This window comes from Polyodon spathula, chromosome 2, assembly GCF_017654505.1.
Source record: "Polyodon spathula isolate WHYD16114869_AA chromosome 2, ASM1765450v1, whole genome shotgun sequence".
In the NCBI taxonomy this organism is placed as follows: Eukaryota; Metazoa; Chordata; class Actinopteri; order Acipenseriformes; family Polyodontidae; genus Polyodon; species Polyodon spathula.
Window position 1 is genome coordinate 81,629,366 of NC_054535.1, and position 23,418 is coordinate 81,652,783.

The 23,418-nt window shown below is 37.2% G+C and overlaps 1 protein-coding gene across 1 annotated transcript; it reads left to right on the top strand.

The window, feature by feature from the left end:
* The first annotated feature begins 10,205 nt into the window (after positions 1–10,205).
* On the top strand, positions 10,206–12,813 carry LOC121328400 (nucleoredoxin-like protein 2). The gene is made up of 2 exons (XM_041273042.1): positions 10,206–10,837; positions 11,754–12,813. The coding sequence occupies exons 1-2, from the start codon at positions 10,536–10,538 to the stop codon at positions 11,920–11,922; spliced, it is 471 nt and encodes a 156-aa protein (XP_041128976.1). The 5' UTR covers positions 10,206–10,535; the 3' UTR covers positions 11,923–12,813.
* Positions 12,814–23,418: the final 10,605 nt, after the last annotated feature.

The window sequence follows — 23,418 nt, forward strand, 5'->3', positions numbered from 1 at the left end:
AAAACTGAAAGATCAGAATTGGATAAGTCTCCACCCCCCTGAGTTAATATTTTGTGGAAGCACCTTTGGCAGCAATTACAGCTGTGAGTCTGTTGGGATAGGTCTCTACCAACTTTGCACACCTAGATTTGGCAATATTACAAAACTGTTCAAGCTCTGTCAAGTTCCTTGGGGAGAGTTGATGGACAGCAATCTTCAAGTCATGCCACAGATTTTAGATTTGATTTATGTCAGGGCTCTGACTGAGCCACTCAAGGACATTTACCTTTTTGTTTCATAGCCACTCCAGTGTAGCTTTGGGTGTGTGCTTTGGGTCGTCGTCATGCTGAAAGGTGAACTTCCGGCCCAGTTTCAGCTTTCTTGCAGAGGACAGCAGGTTTTCCTCAAGGACTTCTCTATACTTTGCTCCATTAATTTTCCTTTCTATCCTGACAAGTGCCCCAGTCCCTGCTGACGAGAAACATCCTTATAACATGATGCTGCCACCACCATGATTCACGGTAGGGATGGTGTTCTTTGGGTGATGCGCTGTGTTGGGTTTGCGCCAAATGCTCCAAGAGATATTCAAGGCCTTTGATATTTTTTGATACCCATCCCCTGATCTGTGCCTTTCAACAACTTTGTCCCGGAGTTCTTTTGAAAGCACCTTGGTGCTCATGGTTGAGTCTTTGCTTTGAAATGCACTACTCACTACACCTGAGCTAATTTAGGATTGCTATTACAAGGAGGGTGGACACTTATCCAACCAAGTTATTTCAGTTTTTATTTTTATTTAATTTTCTACAAATTTCTACAATATTTTTTCACTTGGAAGTTGTGGGGTAGGATGTGTAGATAGATGAAAAAAAAACGATTTTAATGCGGTTTAATTCCAGGCTATAAGGCAACAAAAGGTGAACATTTTGAAAGGGTTTAGACTTTATAGGCACGAGCAGTAAACGTAATTATAAAAAGCCTGCGGGTCGATGTAAAGCTATGGGATATCTTTTACAAATACAGAATCTCTGGATGAATTGAGTGTTTATTATCATTTGGAATCGGTTGTTTATTACCCTTTTTCTGTTTTGCCGGATTACAATTTGAGCCTTAAGCAGTATGCCTCAGTGCTCTGTTGAATGGTAAATAAACATTGCAGTATTGGTACAGTAGTATCATTTTTCAGTGCATTCCCGTCAAGTTGTATTTTACAGTATTTAACATGGGTAACCAAAGGCAAGTAAATTGATTCTCATGAACATTTATAAAGCACTAAATATCCATGTTGTAAATGTGATTCATTGTGTTCATGACAGTGCTCGGTCTTGCAATTCATCCTCTGCATCCTGCCGTTCTGTCAAGTTACTTTTTTTTTCTAGGGGGTGGGAGTGGGGTGTCCACCCCAAACCTCACCCCCATTAATAATAAATTCATTTTATTTTATTATTATTATTATTTTTTTTTTTTTTTTTTTTTTTTTTTTTTTTTTTTTCTGATGCTAAAAATACTTCTGTGTAAATCTCCAACCTGAGCCTTTTGAGATGAAGCTCAATGTTATTCGTAGCATTTAAGTGGATATCAAGCAACAGAACAACTTTAATGGTTAAGTTTCAGAATAATACTTGAAACAAAGCCTGCTTGAGTTAAGGTAGTCATTCAGAATATTTGCAGTCCATTGTGAGAGCTATTACTGTATTGATACGTGGGTATTACAATATTTAAACAGTACTTATTTTACAAAGCAAGGTTCTTTGTATTCCCTTAACCCGACCTCCTTGTTATGCTGCTTCTTGCTTATTGTACAGTAAATATAAATGGATCCTGCTGATGTATACCTTCAGTCACTCCTGGATACTAAATCTCTATTTCTAGTGACAAATGATTTATTTAGTGTATGGAATTTTGTAATCCCTGTCCATCTGCTTTGGGCTCAGGTTTCAGATCTGTAAGCAGTTCTTGTGTTACCTTGGTAACTAAATGCAAGTCCCTTGTTACAGGGATTCCATGTTACTTTCCGGATGTCTTGGGGCTTTTAACAGTGCAAGTCTGAAATATATATGTATATGTATATAATTATTGGCCTTTTTCATTTACCTACCGTAGCATTGTTGTACTGTGTTTGATGTCCGGTCCATGTTGGAAGCTTTTAAATAGACAATTATTTTTGCATGCTTAGTTCAGGTAGCACAGTTAAGGTAACTAGTGAGTTGCATGTTAAGCAGGATTATTATTTGTTTTTTGTTTAATTTACTTTTATTTACATCCTTTTGTGTCTTTATCATGCTGTTTTTTTTTTTAAGATTCTTGGTAGGATCAATTGCACTGGTGATGCAAGCAGAGTGCCAACTAAGGCCAGTGGTATGTGTGTGTCATACAGCATTTGAGGGACCATAGATGTTCACTGATAAATACTGGTAGTATTGGAAAAAAAAAAAAAAAAAAAAAAAAAAAAAAAACGTGTATTCTCTGAGTGCCAAAATCGAAGACGACAAAAATAAAAAATACTGAAATAGTCTAACAAGAATTATGTTTAAAAAAAAAAAAAAAAAAAGTTTTTTCAGGTTTTATATTACATATCAGAATAAATGACTTTTTTTTTTTTTTTTTTTTATAACTTGCAAAAATGAAAGATAGTGGCAAAAGATAGTGGCAAAAGATATCCCAATATGGTTCCTTTTAAGATGCTGTTTTTTGGGTTTTTTTTGTGTAATTATACAGTGCAGTTTAATGGTTACAGATACATGTGGAGTTGAATGGTCTTCATGTTCTGTTTTGCGTCTAGATAAATGACTTCTATTTGCCCTTTTTTTTTGTTTTTTGTTTTTAAACAATGTAGATAGTTCATGTCCTTTGCATTTAGAAATATAAACACTTAAAATAAAAAGATTACTTAATTCTGTAAGTAATTTTTTTTTTTTATAATTATGATGTAACTCTATCCTTATAACATTTAAAAAAAAATAAAAACTTAATGTGCAATTCAGTGTTGGAAGCGTTTATGATTTAGTTGAATTACATACTGTCTTGGCATGTCCACAGGAAAAGCTCCATACTATGAGCAAAGACAAAGCTGTTCACATATTGAAAACAATTATTGGTTAGTGAATTGATACATTTGTCAGGGCTAAATGTGTTAAGGTAAGTACATATGAATAGCTTGAATGAAAGGTAGGCTTACTCAGTGTGGTGTGAACATGGACTGTGTATACCATTCCTTCCCTACAAGAGCTGCATGGGATTATTTTCCCAACTAACTGCTTTGTGGACTGTGTGAACATTTCATTTTTGGGGGCAGTTGTATTGATGGGTGGGACACAACTGTTCTTGCACCATCCCGCATACTGTATTTTCTTTAAGGTGGGCTTTTCTACAATCTAGGAACATATTATGAAGTTAGTCTTGAGTTTATAATAATGTCTGAGTTCCTTTAGTACACGTAAAAATAATTGCAAGATGATTACAATTTGCACATTTAACAAAGGAGGTCATATATAAAACTTATAAAAGATATCTTTCATACAGCAACATGCCTGTTAATGCCGTCTCATTCTGCAATATGTTGTCAAACCGCTATCTGTGTTTCTAGTTGGTCCATTATAATCGCAATTCAATTCAATGATTCTCATGTTTTGCTGATGCATATCTTAGATTTAATCAAAGTAGCCCTGTAACTATCCCTAATAATTTACCAGAGTTCAGAATTGGAAAAAAAAGTATTCTGTCACAACACCAGTAACACGCAAGTAGGACTTTTGCACACATGTCCAATGTCTTGCAAAGAAAACCTGATCTACTAAAGTTGTTTAATTGCAGTAAATGGCAGTGTATCTTTAATTCAAATGTAATATGTGCTAATGATGTTCATCTGCCTATTTCAGCTGTGTGTGTATGTACTCTGTATGTTTTGTTTAAAATGCTGTTCATCTCATTGTACTTCGATTACAGTTTTATCCTTAATAAATACATGCTTACAACCTGCACTCCAATGCCAGTCTGTGAAAATTGTATGTTGTGCTAACTGATCCTCCACCCCCACTCCCCCACTCCAATGCCTGATTATCACCCAAAAGCAACACGCTTGCCATTATTTGCAAATTTGATGAATTGAATACATTTTGTGAATAGAGAATCTTTGTGTAAAGTAAAAGTACACCTAAGCTAATTTCATGCTTGTGCTAAAATGACTTAAAAAAAAAAAAAAAAAAAAAAAATCTTCATATAAATCTAGAATTGAAAACTTTATTCTATCCATCTCTTCCTTTTTGTCAAATAATTTGGAAAGTAGGTTGGTGCATAATGGGTTGTCTAAAAGTACTTTATCTGTCATCTATAACCAACAACAATTAATAACCTTAAAAAAAATAAAAAAAAGTTATGCCTTGAAATATAATAGTCTGATGCTTTCTAGAACCATGTTGTGGTTGCCTTAAAGAAAAGAGGAGTTATGTACCGACTGTTCCCTAGTTCTGTGTGCAAAAGAAGGGTGTCAAAGACTAGATTTTTTTCCACATTATGAAAAAATACTGTCCTCAGGACTTTTAATTAAAAAGGCTATTGTGTAAAGTGAAGTTTAATGTACTGCTAGTCTATTTTCCATCTGCATGACCATATGACTGACTGGAAGGGCTCATTTTGATGGTTTTGCACTCATCTAATATTTAACTTAAGAAGTCATTCAGGAGCACTATATATATTTTTTTTAAAGACAGTGTACTAAAAAGAATGTTAAGCTATGCAGAATTTTAGGTAGAAAACTCTCAGTGCACTTGCAAATATGGTCATCTGATTGACAGGAAAATCCAGGCAACTATCTTGCCAAAAGTGAAGCGCCAGACAAGAAATTCACTTCCATATTTGTCAACCTTCAATCGATGGAAGTTGCCAACAGTATTCAAGGCAGGTAAATTTAAACTCTTGGTAGTCGGGGCCATGCTTTGAATTTACCTCCATTCACTCTCAAATGTCAAGCACAATTCTGAGGCAGCACCAGGTGACCTGGTTGGACGTAAGTAAAGACCACGACACACGCTACTTAAAGAACCCTCCTTCAGCCGAGCCAATACAGTTCTGCCATAAACTGAAGTCCCTCCTAACTCTTGAGCTCTGCTGAATTATAATCAAGATTAGTGTTGAATTTGCATGCGGTGTGTTCCATTTCAATTCGGAGACGACCACCAACGACATTATGTATGGGATATGCCTGTTCCCATTGGGTAGATATCGCTGAGCTGTCTATACCAGAGCTGCCGATAGGCCCCTTCCTGGGATGACGTACTCGGTTCCACCCACCAAGGGATTAAAATAGTCATCCTGAGGAAGCCATTTCTCTTTTCCTTCTCAAGATGACCTCTATGTCTAGCTGAGCGTGTTGATAGAAAAGAGCTGCTTGAGTCGATTGTATTTCCCTTGCATTCCTGATGAAAGCTGGCTCGCAGTTTTCCCAGAATCAGCGGCGTACCCAGCCCACCTCAGTGAGTCGGGCCTTGTAAACAAACAGTGTGCTCTCCCCTATCTTGTGGTTTTCTCTGTCTGCTTCCGAATCTGCCCTTGTGTCCCCCTGGTGCATGCTACGCCCTATTATTTTTACCCTCGCAGTTTGCTGTGGTGTGTGTATATATTTGGTTCTTTACTGCCTTGCAGTTTAGAAATAAATAAAAAATAATAAGCATGATTCTTCCACTGGGACCCAGCTCTGCTGTGCCCCGCTGTTGAGTGGCATCCGCCGGCTTGTTTTAGCCCGCCTACTTACTGGTGTGTGTGTGTTTTTCTTTACTGCCTTGCAGTTTAAAAAGTAAAACTAGTAGCTGTGTGTGTAAGCTTCTATTTTTTTCCTATTACTGCCCTTGGAGTTTAAAAAAAAAAAAAACATGCTGCAGCTCCTTGAGCCTGTGCTCTACTCTGGTATATGCTACACACTGCCATGTTGTGTAACTGCATGTGGTCCAGAACCAGGTTATCGTCACACAGCACCGCATGGTGCTAGCATGGCTGAGCTGTACGCGGCGTTGGGAGCCCCTGGCCAGACAGCAGGCTCAGCCAATAACGCTGGCCCCGGAGCTGACCCCGCCTGCACTGGTGGTCGCCCTGGATGTGACAGAACCGGATGACAGCATTGCTGAGGGGGACCATTCCTTCAGAAGCAGTTCCTACCTCCCCTGACCATTCCTTTGGACCAGTGGTTGAAGAATTGCTGCTGCGTTCTTACTGAGAATGCAAGGCGTCTCGGCATGTAGCCTCAATGCTCCCCTCCTGTACTCTGGTACGCGAGAGAACGAGATGCTGGCGCTGCCGTACTCACCAGGCTGTCTGGCCGGGCGAATGCTTTATCACAGTGGACCGAAAGGACACGTATTCCACGTCCCTAGTCGTCCAGCGCAAAGGAAGTATCTCTTTAAATTTTCTGTGTTGCCATTCGGCCTCTCCTTAAACCCCTGCACATTTTCAAAGTGCATGGATGTCATCCTAGCTCCCTTGCAGCTGTAAGGGATCAGGATGATGAACTACCTGGATGACTGGTTGATTTGTCCCAGTCGCAGGAAGCAGCAGTGGCCCATATAGCACTTTGTAATGAGCCAGTTAATACTGGTGCAAAGTACGGTCTACTTAGGTCTCTGGCTGGATTCCTTTACGATGCGAGCCTACCTGTCAGAAGACAGAGTAGCTGCCATTCACAACTCTCTTGCCCTGTTAAATAAGAATCCACAGTATAATTGGTGTTGTGTTAAACTATTGGGTCTGATGGCTGCAGCTTCATCACCCACCCAACTAGGTTTACTCCACATGTGCCCGATCTAAGTGTGGCTCCGTGCCTTTCGGCTGCACCCCAAGCATGACAGACATCGTCGGCTGACCATGTCTCACCTATGCTAGGAAGCTACGTTGATGGGGGCAAGCCTCTCATCGAAGCAAAGGTGTAAGGATGGGAGTGATACACAACTGTCAATTGGTGATGACAGACGCACCCAACTCTAGGCAGGCAGAGGAGTTCGTGGACCCTGGTCGGATCGTTGGACATCCCTGCACCTAAATGCATGGGAGCTGAAAGCAGCCCACGAGTGGCCCAATGTGTTTTGTATGCTTTCCCGCTGATATCGCTTCTCCATGCCTTCTCCTGATGGCCGGAGAGATTCTAGTTTTTAATCTTCTGCTAGCTGCTGCACGATCAGCCCTGGAACATCCTGCTGTGTATGGATCTCCTCAGTCAGACGCAGTGCACCCTCTGTCACCCAGGACCGGGCAAACTCCAACTGTGGGTCTGACCCCTAAACAGGATCGTCTGTCCGCCTTAGGACAATCAGACGCAGTTGTCAGTACACTGCAGAATGTTACATGCCATATGTGGAAGTATTTTCAAAATGGGTGCATGGCCATGAGGTCATGACCCCAATTATTGCCCTATAGTAACTATTTTGAAGTTTCTGCAAAATCTGTTAGAGGTGGGTCGATCCACCTCTACGTTGAAAGTGTACCTAGCAGTCATGCATGCCATGTCCCCATTGACTCAGTGACCCATGTTTTGAAGGGTGCTCATGGTTAGGCCCTCCCAGGAGGGCCATTCTCCCCGAATGGAGCCTTGATCTTGTACTGGAGGCTCTCACGACAGTCCCGTTTGAGCCTATACACTCCATCGAGTTGAAACATCCGTCTATGAAGACAGCTTCCCTCTTGGCTATCATCTCCGCAAAGCGGGTCAGTGAGCTGCAGGTGTTATCGGTGCACAACCCCTGTATGCATATTTGGGACGATGACAGCAGGGTGTTACTGCATACAAACCCTGCTTTCCTCCCCGAGGTGATTACAGCCTTCCACATGAATCATTCTGTGGAATTGGAGTCTTTCTTTCCACCTCAGTTTGCTTCGGAGGAGGATAGGAGATTGAATTTCCTTTGCCCAGTGCGGGCATTGAGGTGTTATGTGGATAAGACAAGAGCTCTGCATCATACTGACCAGCTCCTAGAGGCTAGCGCGGAGCGCCAGTGGAAATATTGTTCTTTATTTATAGTTATTGCTTGAGTGTGTGTGCTGGACTTTTGTTAATTTTTACCTTTTTATGTTCGTCTCCTCCTTTATCATTGTTGTTACTGGTGGGGACTTATTTTGACTATTTTTTAAATTTTTTTCTCGTTGTTCATTTTTCCTTTTTTGTTGTTGGAATATTGGTCGGTGGCCACTTTAGGCCAGACAAATAAAAACCCTGCTGCGGGGAAACCATACAAGCCTCATGAGTATTTTTGCCAGTCCCACCACCACCACCACCACCTGACTCAGTCCACCAACCTCCCACAGTCCCTCATTCTCCATTCCTTCTCCCTCGTGAAGGCTCTGGTATACATTATCCCATACACAATGTTGTTGGTGGTCGTCTTCTCTTTCAGGGAACAAGGGTCACGGTAAGTAATCTAACGTTTCCTATCTCATCTGCATATAGAACAATGACCAGTTTGACTGTGTTCTAGTTTCTTTCTGTGTTAATGTAAGTGCTAATGCTACCTCTTGGTGCCTGTTGCAGTATGATATGTTTTTATTGGCTTTAACTAGTACACACTTGAAACTTTATAAATCGCTTTGCGGGTTATTCATTTTAGTTGAATGTAATTTTAAATTCAGTTTAAACCGACCACATCGCTTCTCCAGCAACATCCAACTAATTACAAATTAGCAATACATACATTTAAACAAACAGCTAAATCAAGAAAGTACATTTTCAACAAGGCTGTGTTTCAAATGGGATATGTATATCTGATGTGTCTATGGAAACAGTGCAAGTCACAAGCCAAGCGGGTGGTTCACTTGTACTGCTAATTGGGATTTCAGTTTTATTTTTAAAAGTTTTACCTTTTATAAATCGGTTATTTACAGTAGGAATATCTGTTTTTTATCTGTGGTATTTATTTAGTTATACAAATATAGTCTCAGTTTGTATTTTACACAAAAATACCGATACATTTTAGATTTCTTGGTTTTCAGAAACTGATTAATGTCACGTGTTTGTCTCTTTGCAATATCTTTTTTTTGCCAGGTGAGGGCAGCAGCACTGTTTTGTTTTTTTTTTTTTAAAGAAAAGCTGAAGGTGGGGTATTTCATATAAGTAAATGTTCTACTGCAGCAGCCCACTCACTAGATAGACTGTTACAGAATGGATGTGCAATGGTCAGGTTAGAAAATATAATTTGGATAAATTCCTTTATTATTTCTCTTTCGCATTCTGAATTATAAGTTTGCGATTGTCAAAATACAGTTTATTGCATTTGTTTTAATGCACCAACTCCAGGACGCTGAAAATAACCTAGTATTGCTATAACAACTTGTTAGTTATGCGTGCTGGCTGACAGTTTAGGATGACTCTCCGCCAAAATAATAATGTAAATACAGTAAAATAAATAATAAATAATAATAATAATAATAATAATAATAATAATAATAATAATAATAATCGTGTTACGATACCATACAGGTAAACAAGAAAATTAAGTTAACTGGAAAAACAATCGTTATGTGTGACTGACAAAAAAAAAAAAAAAAAGTATAAAAATGTACATATTGTATTTGGTTTTGACCCTTGAAGATTTGAAAATACATCAATTTACATTTTTTAAAACATGTAGTATTTCTTTTCACGATTATTAATTAATTATGAAATTATGGGTGGAATTATGAAAAGCAGCTATGGCTTGTTAACGTAATCACTCAACGACTCTTGCCTGCTGAGTAATAAAACATTCAGTCGGTTTTGGATTATATAGTCTCCTCCTTGTATTTTCAGTGTGTTCATTGGCAAAGTTTGTTGAAAGGAATACCTCCTCTAGTTGAAACAGCATTCATTGATTGGTGTGTTTGGAAAGCAGGCGGGTTTGTATTCGTTTGTGTTGAATTTACTTGATATGACATAGAGAGGAAAACAGCACCGTGCGAAAGCACTCTATTACCACAGTAAGTGTATTTTAAACCAAATGACGTAACTATTTATATTGTTTTATAGCACTTAGAAAAATGGAATACCTTAAACACCAACTCCAAAAGTGTATTGTATGCTTAAATTTTGTAAATCTGAATAACATTTAACTTAATAAATCCAAGCACGCTTTACCTTTGAACCATGCAAATTTCAAACCCTGGAAGTAACTGTTAAAAGCACTTTTTGAAGTGTACATTTGATAACATAAAATGCAGTAAATGAACTTTTTAGATTACATGTTGTACACTGTGCACTTTTAGATCTGTAGTAGATATATTCTATTTAGCTAACTATATTAGGCTGTTTTCTTCATGTGATGATGTTAGAAGCGTATTACGTTAGTCAGTATCCTTTTCACAGACAACAACCTTCGTAATCTTGGATTAGTGCAGAGTTCAATTATATTAGTTAAGGACAAGATTGCTGATACCAGGTAACTGGTACGCTGAAGTTGTTTTTAATTTTGATAGCGATGTGTAGAGAAGTCTGACATAAAGAAGTTGAAAGATAAACAGTAGGTTGACATTTACTCTAGGTGTATATTGTGCTTAACAACTTACTGCAAAATCTGGGGTCATCGCTTTAATAAGATCAAAAGAAGAATATGGTTGATGTGTTTTCTGGTCGGACGCTTCTGAATAAAGATGGGGATCCCGTGGACTCTGAAGAAGCTTTAAGAAATAAAGTCGTCGGCCTGTATTTCTCTGCTGGCTGGTGCCCTCCTTGCAGAGATTTCACGCCGATTCTCTGTGACTTCTACACTGAGATTGTTGAGGAAAACGACCCACCTGCCCAGTTCGAAATAGTTTTTATCTCATCAGACAAAACGAAAGAGGACATGGTGAAGTACATGCATGATATGCACGGAGACTGGTTGGCGCTGCCATGGAGTGATCAGTATAGTCTGTAAGTGTACACTTTCATACCAGACATTTAGTAAATTAGCTTTCTCCATAAAAAGGGTTTTAAATACACTCGCCTGAAACACAGGGTGGTTTTGATCTATGTCCATTTGCACATTGGCACTTCACATGAACTGTATTTACAGTTTTTGTAATGTCACAACTGTACATTACATTCAAGCTTCTGAAATAAATAACATGTGTGCCTACCTATAGGTGTCATTGAAAATGTAGAGATGATATTGTGTATAGTAGCAGCATTCTCATTTTTAAAATACAGAACCCATACAATTACAGACCCATGTCTAATTTATTAAACGTTGTCGATCTCCCTGACAGTGCTAAATCTCAAGCATGTAATGCTTCTCTATCATTCTGTCGTTTAACTGTTCTACAGTCCAAGTTGTAGCTTTATATAGGCATGAGTGACACTATGGTGGTCATTATGAAGGCATTTCCCTCCAGTCTGTAACTTACTGCAGTTGTTTGAAAGGGGAACCTCTGAACTCAATGTATTAGCATATATTAAACACTCAGTTTTTGTGACATTACTTTATCAATTCATGACAGAAGGGAATAAAACTGTTTAATAGGTTCCTGTAACCCTAACTACTGCACAAAAGCACCAGCGGTAACCTTCTTGTATGTAAGCAGTTTAAGATTCAAACACTAATGGAATTAAGTAAAAATAGGTCAAACCCAGAGGCCTGCATATAAAGCAGTGGGTGATAAGTCTGAGTTAAGTTTTAACATTTATGGAATTACTAAACATTGAACCCATTTGAGTAACAGTGTATATTAAAAAAAAAAAAAAAAAAAAAAAAAAAAAAAAAAAACAGGTGTGAAGGGATACCACTTTTTTATTTTAAAAAAAGTAATTGAACGTAACTCTTTGGATTAAATGTGTTCTTCTTTTCCAGTGAATTAAAAAAGAAGTACAACATCACAGCCATACCAAAGCTGGTAATTGTGAAAGAAAATGGAGAAGTCATTACTGATAAAGGCCGAAAACAAATCCGGGATCAAGGATTTGCCTGCTTCAAAAACTGGCTGGAAGTGGCAGAAATTTTCCAGAATTTCTCAGGTTAAACATAAGTTTTGGTATGAGTTAGCTCTGCAACATACTGAGTGTACATTTGCGCATTGTTTTAACATATCTTTTAATAGACACCTATGCAAATATATAAAATATTTAGACTTATTTAGATCATTATGTAATGTATTTTTAGATACGTGTGCAAAGAGATAGTCCAAAGAGTTTTGTAGCTTGCAGAGGAATGTATTTATGTATTAAATTTATATACGGCAACCAGACAAAACTTATATTTGGGCTTTGGCAGACAGGCTCATTTAATAGAAATTGCCAATTTCAATGTCTCATTTATATTGATTTCCTCATTTTATCAAGCATCCAACAGTTTTAAGTGAATTCAGTGGATGGAAGATCAAAAAAATGTAACATTTAAAGTCAGTCATCTAAGCTAAAATGCTCTTACCAGTCCAATGCCAGATGTTGTTACTGACATCTTAACATCGTCCATTGCAAGGAATGAGTAATTAATGTATAGGATAGTTGTGGGAAAGCTATTGGCATCTAGCTATCTGTTGGAATTAAATGTATTGACAATGTAGTAGTGTGGCATACATATCTTTACAGGTACACTTAACATTAATATAGCAATAGAATGCTTCCCTTTTTTGTATTTAGTTATATGTAAGATTAAACAAATGTATGATCACCTGTACATTTCTTGGTACTGCCTTCCTAATAATATTTGTAGCCACAAAATCTTTAGAAATGTTGTTTTTTTTATTATTATTATTATTATTACTGCTTTCAATAAATAGACCTATTTATTTAAACATGCAGTTGTTGTTTGTAGTTTTAAAGGAGCCACACTGCACAATGGTACGACAGTTTTCTTTTAAAATGTGAATAGGCTATAATATACAAAAGTTGATGTAAAAAATATATTTGAACCAGTCTTGGGTGGTAGAACATGGTGTTGGTTTGATTTAGTGATTAAAGTTAATTAACAGAAAACCTAACCTCTAACCCCACTTCAAGGTTTGTGCTGATGGTGTATTAAAATTTTTGCAGTGAACCGCAGTCTGGGTTTGCTTTTGTTTTGGAACAATTCAGTCTGATTTAATTAGCTTGTGTCAGTTAATTTGCCCAGGGCTGCCTTATCTCTTGTGTGAACGCTTGAAAAATGAAAAGGCAGCCCTGTGCCAGGTAAAATTTAGACCAGCTTTTTGATGTGGCCTAAAGTAGGCAGTGCTTCCTCAGGGCTGGCCTATCTGTATGTGTGAACCCAACTCGGGCCCTGGGCCGGCCTTAACGCGTCAGTGTGGTGACGTCGGGTCAGATTTATTTTTACACACGCTGTTTTAAATTTTTTTTTTTTCAGAGTAAAACAGGTTTAAAAGATATTGAATCGCAAAAGAACAGTCCTGCATCTCCAGCCAGTCCCCACCTCTTGTCCGCTGTGTTTTTCACATACCTCTTTATAGATGTGCATACTGATAAATCCTCTCTCCATCACTCGTTTTATCACCAAACTCCTCAGTAATGCAATCCAAGTCATTATTTTATTGCTACTACATCTCAAAAAGCTCTGTAAATGTCAGTGATATTTGAGCACTGGATGCAGAAGCAGCTATCTATTTTATAACCGTGTTATCTCTGTGGTGCAAGGGGCTATCAGATACGCCCTTTTGAGTAGAGTTCAGAGAAAAACCTGCAAGTTTTTCCGATAACTCTCAGAGGTACTGAGCAGCAGGCCAGAGATAAACTCACCACAGATCTTGGATTTTATAGCAATGGGGAATGCACTGAATATACTTTTTATCGATGATGGGTCAGTCGTGAATGGTAAGTATTTCTTCATCGTACAGCTTTCATTAAAACGATAAAACTTGCTATATATATATCTATTAGCTCAAAGAGCCAGCTGCCCTATATGTGTGTGTATATATGTGTGTGTGTGTGTACACACACATTTCAGATTGTAGCTAAGATTGTAAATCTTAAAATTGATAAGTAATGCATACAACGTTGCATATTCAGTCACTGTTAATATATTAATCTGTATTGTGACTAATGTAATGTACACGTCCTTGTTTGTTGCATTTACGCATGATCCAACACGATCGCTTCTTTCCACAGTAACAGACTGCATTATCAACACACGCCTTTATTGTATCTTATGCAATAAGTACAGTACCAACAGTGTTGCAAAAAATAAGGTGGCCATATTTACATTTGCAAATTTCCCAGCTCAATCTCTTACGTTGACTTCCGGGAATGTAGTGTTTACATCATTGTTTACATTCCTGACTAGCACTTCGCCGCAATTTAGGCTTCATTTTCAGCCATATATGTGAATGAACTTAAAACCTCAACTGTGAACGGAAATTTGAGGCGACCCAGAGACAGCCCAAGGTCGGTTCAGTAAGTGTGAACTGGGTCTTAGAGTTTGTTTGTCTTGAGTAAACGGAGAGATTGCTGACGATGGTTAAAAATGCTTGAACAGCTAATAGTCTATTTTATGTAAGTAGTCCCTTCAATTATACTTTGATTTCAAGATACTTTATAATAGCACTACCATAAAAAACCCCAGTTTGTCTCCACAATACCAATGCATACATATATTGTAATGGGATAACACTAGCAAGAAACCACCTGTTGCAGATATGAACAGTTTCATTATATAGTTAAACAGTATTTCTCCTTCCAATCACCTTGATCTATTATAGTGTTTGCAACCGAATCTATGCACGGTAGCTAAAGCCACTACTATTCTGCTCCAACATGACAGGTATGGCTAGATATACCAATCAAATTTAGGTAATATAGAATCTGCCTCAAATTAAAACGCTCTATTGGCACTTTAATCTCATCTTCTGACTGCTTCCTGCAACTTACAACAGCCACTTGACCACTCCCATTTGCATTGTATCTTTACTTGTGTTAGACTTTGTTCTTATCCTGTTGTCTAGAATGATTTTGTTTCCCTAGAAAACAGCATCTAAAAGTGTTTAAAGTAAACCCATATAGGATATTACACCAGGCATATCCATGTAGTATTATTTTGTTTACTAGTACATTGTGTGTGAGTGAGAATAATAGGTCAATCTACTCACTTGTTTTTGTCGTGCACTGTGCTGCTACCTGACTGGAAAGGATGATGACCCTAATTCTGAGACTGTAGCCAAAAATTTAAACATACCACCAAGTTTCATGCATCATTGTGTACCTGAAGTGATATTCCATATAGAGTGTAAGCAAAGTCAGGTGTATAGGGTTGAAACAGATACTAGAAGACATAGACATAATTATATGACAAGATGACTATTATTAGGATTCAAAATAGGTATACCTTCAATATATTGGACGCTGTCCACTTATGATATACAATTACTCATCATGGCTACCACTTGCAACTTGGCAAGCTGTCGCTGATTATTATAGACCTGTAAACAGTAATAGCTATAACAAGATGATGCATTTAAGACAGCTTTCATGTTGTATTTCCATGTCCAGGTCAACTTGTTGATTTTTACTTTAAACATTATTATTATTATTATTACTATTATTTTAATCAGCACAATTGTGAATTAATTAAGCATGGCTGGATCGATTGTAATGTAATGAGCGCTTACTCTACTCAGAACCTGGTTGGCTGAGCAACCCGCAGGGTTTATAATAAAGATGTTATATTGTGACTTGCGTGATATTGGAACAGATTGACAAATCACCACAGTGAACGTATTTGATTTTTTGATTTTTTATTATTTTAAATCATTCTGTTTAACACATAGCAGTGTAAAGGGACATACTGAACTGCATGAATTGCATAGGCTACACTTGTATTAGTTGACCACAGGAGGGAGCTGAAATCCATATATTGATGCTGAAACATAAACTGCCAAAGAATCTAAAACCCATCTTTAAAAATGCAGTCTCAAGGCAAACAGGCTTTTGAATCCAAGCCCAAGACAATGAAAATCTTAATTTACTCAGGAACTTGAAACGTTCTTTCTATGCTTGCTATTCTGCCTTCTTATCTCTTAGTCAGAGGTCTCTAATTGCCTCGTGTCAAATAGTTTTAATGGTTTTTCTTGGAAATACATATCAGTGTGTTGGTTCTACCTCTGGCCTACATTAACTGTGTCAGTGAGACTGCAGTATGATTTGCAGATATAAAATTGTATGCACGTCATAGAGGAAACCAGAGCTGACATTCTACCAAGGTCAAACTTGGATTTCAAGCTTTAGCTGGCGGTATTTATATGACTGCTTGGTATTGACTGTTCAACCTCCAAATCTATGTTACACGGCAAACTAATAGAGAAAATGAAGGAGTCTTTTGTACTTTACCAGAATTTTGACATAAGCATCAGCATTAATGATGCAAAAAAAACCAAACAGAGGACAAGAACGCGGTGTCCTCATAGCTAGTTACGGCCATGCATACAGATGCTTTTGAATTAGGTAGACGTGGGTTTGACCACAGACTGGCTGGACTCAAACATGACAGTTTCCATTTTGCAAAAGGTCAGCCCACAACATTGCAAAACAGTAACCAGACAAGAAGATTTTCATCTGAGAATTTGAGCTAAAACATTACCATGCTAGTTTAAAGTTTTAGTATAAAAATTTGTTTTAAAGAAATCTACACTGGCTCTCAAAAGTATTCTCACACACACACACACACACACACACACGCACACACACCCTTGGACTTTTCCACATTTTATTGTGTTACAACATGTAATCAAAATGGATTTAATTATGGGTTTTTGCCACTGATCAACACAACAAAAGTCCATAATGTCAAAGTGAAAAATAAAATGTACAAATTGTTCTAAATGAATTACAAATATAAAACAGAAAATAATTGATTGCATAAATATTCACCCCCTTTGCTATGACACACCTAAAGAAGCTCTGGTGCAACCAATTGTCTTTAGAAGTCACATAATTAGTTGAACGGAGTCCACCTGTGTGCAATTAGGGTGTTTCACATAATCAGGTTAAATACGTCTGTCTCTGAGAGGTCCCACACTTGGTTAGTACACTTCCGAACAAAAACTACATCATGAAGACGAAGGAACATTCAAAGCAAATCCGGAATAAGGGTCTTCAATAGCACCAATCAGGGATAGGATATAAGAAAATTTCCAAGGCATTGTATATCCCCCGGTGCACAGTAAAGTCCATTATTCAGAAATGGAGAGAATATGACACAACTGTTTATCTGTATAGAACAGGCCGTCCTCAAAAACTGAGTATCCTGGTGAGAAGGTCACTAGTCAGGGAGGCCACCAAGAGGCCTATGGAAACTCAAAAGGAGTTACAGTCTTCCACTGCTGAGCTGGGAGACGCTGTGCATATGACAACAATAGCCTGGGTGCTTCACAAAACTGGCTTTTATGGGATAGTGGCAAAAAGAAAGCCATTGTTGAAAAAAACTAGCATCAAATCTTGGCTAGAGTTTGCCAGAAGGCATGTGGGAGACTCTGAGACCAAGTGGAAGAAGATTCTATGGTTTGATGAGACCAAAATAGTTTTTTAGCCTTAACGCTAAGCGCTATGTTTGGCGCAAGCCTAACTCCACATATCATCCTGAGAACACCATTCCTTCCGTGAAGCATGGTGGTGGCAGCATCATGCTATGGGGATGCTTCTCTGCATCAGGGCCTAGAAAGCTTGTGAAGATAGAGGGCAAAAGGGATGCAGCAGAGTACAGAGAAATCCTGGATGAAAACCTGCTGAAGTCTGCGAGGGACCTGGGACTTGGGAGAAGATTCATCTTCCAGCAGGACAATGACCCCAAACATACAGCCAAAGCCAAACTGGAGTGGCTTAAAAACAAAAAGGTCAATGTCCTGGAGTGGCCCAGTCAAAGCCCAGACCTCAATCCAACTGAGAATATGTGGAAAGAGTTGAAAATTGCTGTTCACCAAAGGCCCCCATCCAACTTGATGGAGCTTGAGCAAGAAGATCTGCAAAGCTGGCAGAGACTTATCCAAACAGACTCATGGCTATAATTGCTGCCAAAGGTGCCTCTACCAAATATTGACTCAAGGGGGTGAATACTTATGCAATCAATTATTTTCTGTTTTGTATTTGTAATTAATTTAGAACAATTTGTAGATTTTATTTTTCATTTTGACATTATGGGCTTTTTGTGTTGATCAGTGGCAAAAACTCCTAATTAAATCCATTTTGATTCCATGTTATAACACAATAAAATGTGGAAAAGTCCAAGGGGGTGAATACTTTTTAGAGCCACTGTATATTAATATTTAAGTAGTGTCAACAGAAAACATAATGGTTCTGTGTGGTTAAAACATAAATAATACATTTTTGAGGAAAGACATGAATATAACTATAACTTCATAGAGAAAGGCAATGGACACCACCATCAGCACTATAAACACATACAAAATGAATTATGTTTAATATTAAACAGAACAATAAAATGAAGTATGAGGCATTGTGTTCAGGCATCGTGGACTAAAAGCCAAGTCATCCTGCTTTTAAATCGTGCAGCTATTAACTTTATTATGTTTTATTATACATGCAAACCCGAATCATCATTTTAATGATCTCCTATAATTGTATATGCTGTTAGTGTTGTTAAATACTGCTATGGTTTTTTAATTTTTTTATTTTTTATTACACAACATTGTGTTATTTTAAAATGTTTTAATGGATTTTCTTTTTTATACAGTAATTGGTTATTTCCTCTGCAGTTCAGTATATATTGATATGTTGTATACACATTGTCAGGGAAGAGGCATCTGGTATGTACCAACTTCCTGATTTCTATAATGAATTACTGTTAGTGTATTTGCATAAAAGGGCATAATGTGTGACTGTGGTCCAGAGAACTGTCAAACAAAGGAAAAGGGAAGAAGTAATAACTTGAATTAAGCTAGCTTCTTGGTTGAATGCCATTTATTTTTTAATGGAAATGCACCATACAAAGCTCTTAAAAGAACAAAAAAAACCACGTATGCATAAGTAAACATTGCTCACTAGTCATCATCCCCTTTTGCATGTATGACTAAAGCAATCCTCTTTTTTCAAAGGGTGTTCCTGCTGAGGCCACCATTGACTTCATACTTCTTATATACATACCGTAAACTGCTTTTTATCTGCATTTTTTCCCCTGAACTCAAAATGAGATATTATTTTTCTATCACTGGCCCCCAGGTCACCCCAAATAAGTAACTGGAATAAGTCGTACATGTTATAATAGCAAGATTTACACAGTAGTTACAGTGGCTCACCTAGCCACAGCACTGCCTGGAGTGTAGGGTGAGTCAGTGTGGTTTCAATACAGTTTTCTCTGAGTTGCTGATATTGGATTGCCCACAAACTGGCCATTGTCAATAGTAAAATAAAAAAACAACCTCTCCCTATGATGTCACTCAACAATCAATAGTCAAAACATTATCGCTCTGACATTGCAGGTTTCATAAAATATTGACTGCAATTTTCAACTTATAGTGGGGAAAAAAAAATGTAAGTATTTGTTTTTTTCAATCCACTGGGCTATAGTCTTCCTCTATATTCAGTAGTTTCCAGGAACAGATTTCATCTATTGTTTTCAGTTGCTGCCTTGCTTAAAAAAAGAAAAATCAACTTTCACAATGAATTTAGTGTCACTGTAGATATATATTTAATAATAAACAGAAAACTCTTGTATATACTGCAAAATTAAACTTACAAATTAATACTTAACACAGTACAAAATTAATCAGCAAAACCAAACCCCTCGTTTGGACCACGGCTTAGAGAAGAAACTACTATCAGGTATTTCATGTGAAAAGGCAGAAATAACCAATGTTGCTTTTCTTTTTTCTTTATTTAAACATTTTGTTTGTTTAACTTAGCAGAAGCTGTCAGTTTTTCAGTACCAAGAGCCTAACCCATTTGATGATATACTTAATACATTATGACAATAAGTCTGAGAGAAGATGTCAAATATGTATTTTTTCAAAAACAGACAGAAATCTGTTGGGACTAATTAAGCAACTGCATTCAGTTCCCTGTGGCCATGTCTTTGTGCAGATCCATTGTTTGCCTTTTCCTGGCCGTGTATAATACTGACTGTGCCCACCTCCCTTCTTTGTTTTAAAATACTGTGCTTAGAATGTAACTTTTTATTGTTTTTCACAAACCCAAAATAAATATTTTATTAATTCAATATTTTAGCTGGTGACTGGAATAAAAGTGATGCTGTAAGTATAACATTTAATAATATATATTTTTTTTATATAGAGCATTTCATAGTGGACCACTGCCACAAAGTGCTTTACAGAGGTAGGCTGTGAACTGTGTATTACATGCAGAGTCACTTACAATAGGACATTGATTTAACATCTCATCCACAGGATGGTGCACAAAGAGGTTAAGTGACTTGCTCAGGGTCACACAGTGAGTTAGTGAGTGGCAGAGGTGGGATTTGAACTGGTGACCTTCTGGTTACAAGCCCTGGAATTTAACCACTGGATTACACATTTGCCCTATGCAGTTTGAGTAAGCACTCATTTTTCCCCCATGTTGCTGAAACCCATGTCCTTTATACTGCATATCAATAAAAATAAAAAAAATTCCAGACATTTGCTTAAGCAGATGTTGTGCCTCTAAAGAGAGTTGTTTGTATTATATTATATGCAGTAAGTAGGCTTGTACTTTACTATATATTAAGATATTTACTTAAAGTAACAGAGCAAGTTATAATAAGAAATATTAGATCCATCCCATATGTTGAACTAAACCCTTGGTTTACAGCTGTACATATTTCCTTACTGACCAAAGACTGCTGTATAAATATTCATTTGCCCTGTAGGAAAGCTTTGGTTGGTGTGCCAACACAAAATTAAATGTTAAACACAACATTTTTAAAACATGAAGCAAAACTTAATAAATATGGTAACCCAAAACACATTTGTGCTTCTTGCCGATGGGAACAAAGCTAGGTTTACACCCTGAATGCACAGAACATCCGTTTGCTACAAGAAGATAGGTGTAGGTGTATATTGCAATAAAATGTAAAGATACAGTGGACCTTTTTCATTTATCTTTGGAAATATAAACATGTAGTTTGTTTTCTAAAATTTAGTGATGGAAGATCTGATTTGGAGATAATGTTTTTCTTTTACAGTAGTAAAGAAAAATAAATAACACTAATGCAATTGAAATGAACATTTTATGGAAAAGAGTGTTATTTTTCGCATTTAAAAACTACCACTGCCAATATAGGCTGGTGTGGTATTTGGTTGTCTATAGCATGTTGCATCATTGTGTTGTATCTAGTATCACATTACAAAGTCACTGTGCGAGTGTAATAGCGAGTCAGTTTGTGATATTTACACTATTTATTCATCTGTTCAGAAGCAATGGTGGGTGAATGAATGTGAGTCTCTGAAATATTAGTAGGGCACATTGCTGATTCACATTTTATTTTTTTTAACTCTTCCTAATTAATTCTATTTCATCAAAATGAAACACTCAACAACAATCTTGTTCAGTGTGGGAATATGCATTTTAGGTATTTCCCACAATCGTTAATTTCCCTTTTGGGCTATTTAACTAGGCAGCTGTATAATGTAGAAACACAGCTATGTAACTATATATCCCACGAGTCATTCTTTCATTTCAGAAAGGCGACAACCACAAGGTTTGAAATGAACAATTCTTTATTGTATTTTGACAAATGACAATACCCATAATGAAACTTAATATAATTTGGCCTATGGCCTTGTCCATTGGAGCTCGATAGTCGCCCCCTATACGCTACTTAATTGGTACATTTTACAAGACAAAGTGTTTTCGGAAAACTGAATCAGAAAACTGATTTTCTTAAAACATAACTTTTCTATGTTTACATGATTAACGATAGAAAATCAAATTAGAATTCAACTGTATACATGTATTGAAGTTTTCGGAAAACACTGGATATTTTCGCAGCAAAGTACTGTAGTAGCCTAAGCATGATTTAGACCCGACATATCTGCAATAGAACAGAGACCAATCCAATATAGTGCTTTATCGAAGTGTCTTACATTCAAAGATTACTATCCTATACTTCTATTCAGATTCCCCACAATGTGCAATCAGCCTTTCCCACAGGTTATAGATTACCAGTTGCTTTTGCAGACATTATTCTAAATTATCACATCATTTTAAAGCTGGAAAACATTTACTGCTTCAGTATGGGCTATTAACAAATACATACAGACTTTAACAAATGTATTACTAACTAGACAAATTCGATGCATGTAGACTGACTACAGATTATTATTATTTTCTCTTTTTTAAAACCATGTGCAGGAATGAAGGTCAAAGTGTGCACATGTGCAGTACCCTATCTGAATACATTTTCCGAAAACGTTTTTACATGATATACATTTTGTTAGTTTTTGGAAATTTCTAGGGGCTGTTTTCCGAAAACTGACTTTCAGAATATTCCGATATATTTTCCGAAAACTGTGGTTGCATGACTTTTGATATCAGAATTAGTTTTCTGATAACTTAGTTTTACAAAAAATATCGGAATTCTTATACTCTGGGCCACCTTCCCCCTGGACAACGCACACTGCAAGCTGGAGGCAGGAGAAGAGGACCAAACAAAGAAATGACATGGAGCTATAGGTGAGAGGACTATTTATAGGAACAGATTGATTACATATGTGATTAGAAGGTGAGTTCTCCTTTCAGAAACAAAACATAGGCTGAGTTTAGATGCACGTGAAAATCGACTCTACAGTCATGACTGTGTGACTTTGTCACGCAAATACTTTATAAAACAGTAAAAGGACCTCCTTTTGGCAGCGTGACATTAGGGGCAGGGTCAATCGATTTCTCACGATAAAAGTAGCTGTAAAAACCCATGTAAACTGGAGCAGGAATCTTGCTTGTGAATCACGAGATTTCATCAGTCAAGATCCAGTTCGTCTGACTTCTCAAGTAATCTCCAGCAGAAAGGCCATACAAAACATACACACACACACAAAATGTACATTTATGGACTACTTTAACACCAGAACCACTGCAGTTAGACTCATACCTACAACCGCCGATGGCAGTCATTATCACGGTACATTAAAATGAAAGAGAAACTATTGGGTAAAACGCAAAAGTTTTATTTAAGCACATCATATTAAACATCTGCACAGCTAAACATTGTATTTAAACGATACTAACATCATATAAAGCAGTACTTCAAAATATGAAAAACTATAATAAAATAAACACTCAGCCGTCGCCTTGGGAACAGGACAAATAAACTCAAAGCCGCAATGGTGGTCAAGCACAGCAAATATAAACAGAGTAAAATTACTATTTTAGTTGCATGTGCTGGTGGGCTGTGCTCATTACCAAAATGCCTAGGCCTTTGTATTGTGTTGCAGTATATGCGACCTATATATCTACTACACTTGTTACTGTGTTTAAACTAATGAAGACCAAAGGGACTTTTAATCCCCTGATGCGAAATATAAGCATTTGTTGAAGTGTCGGCAACAGATTAAAAAAAAAAAAAAAAAAAAAAAAAAAAACATGTA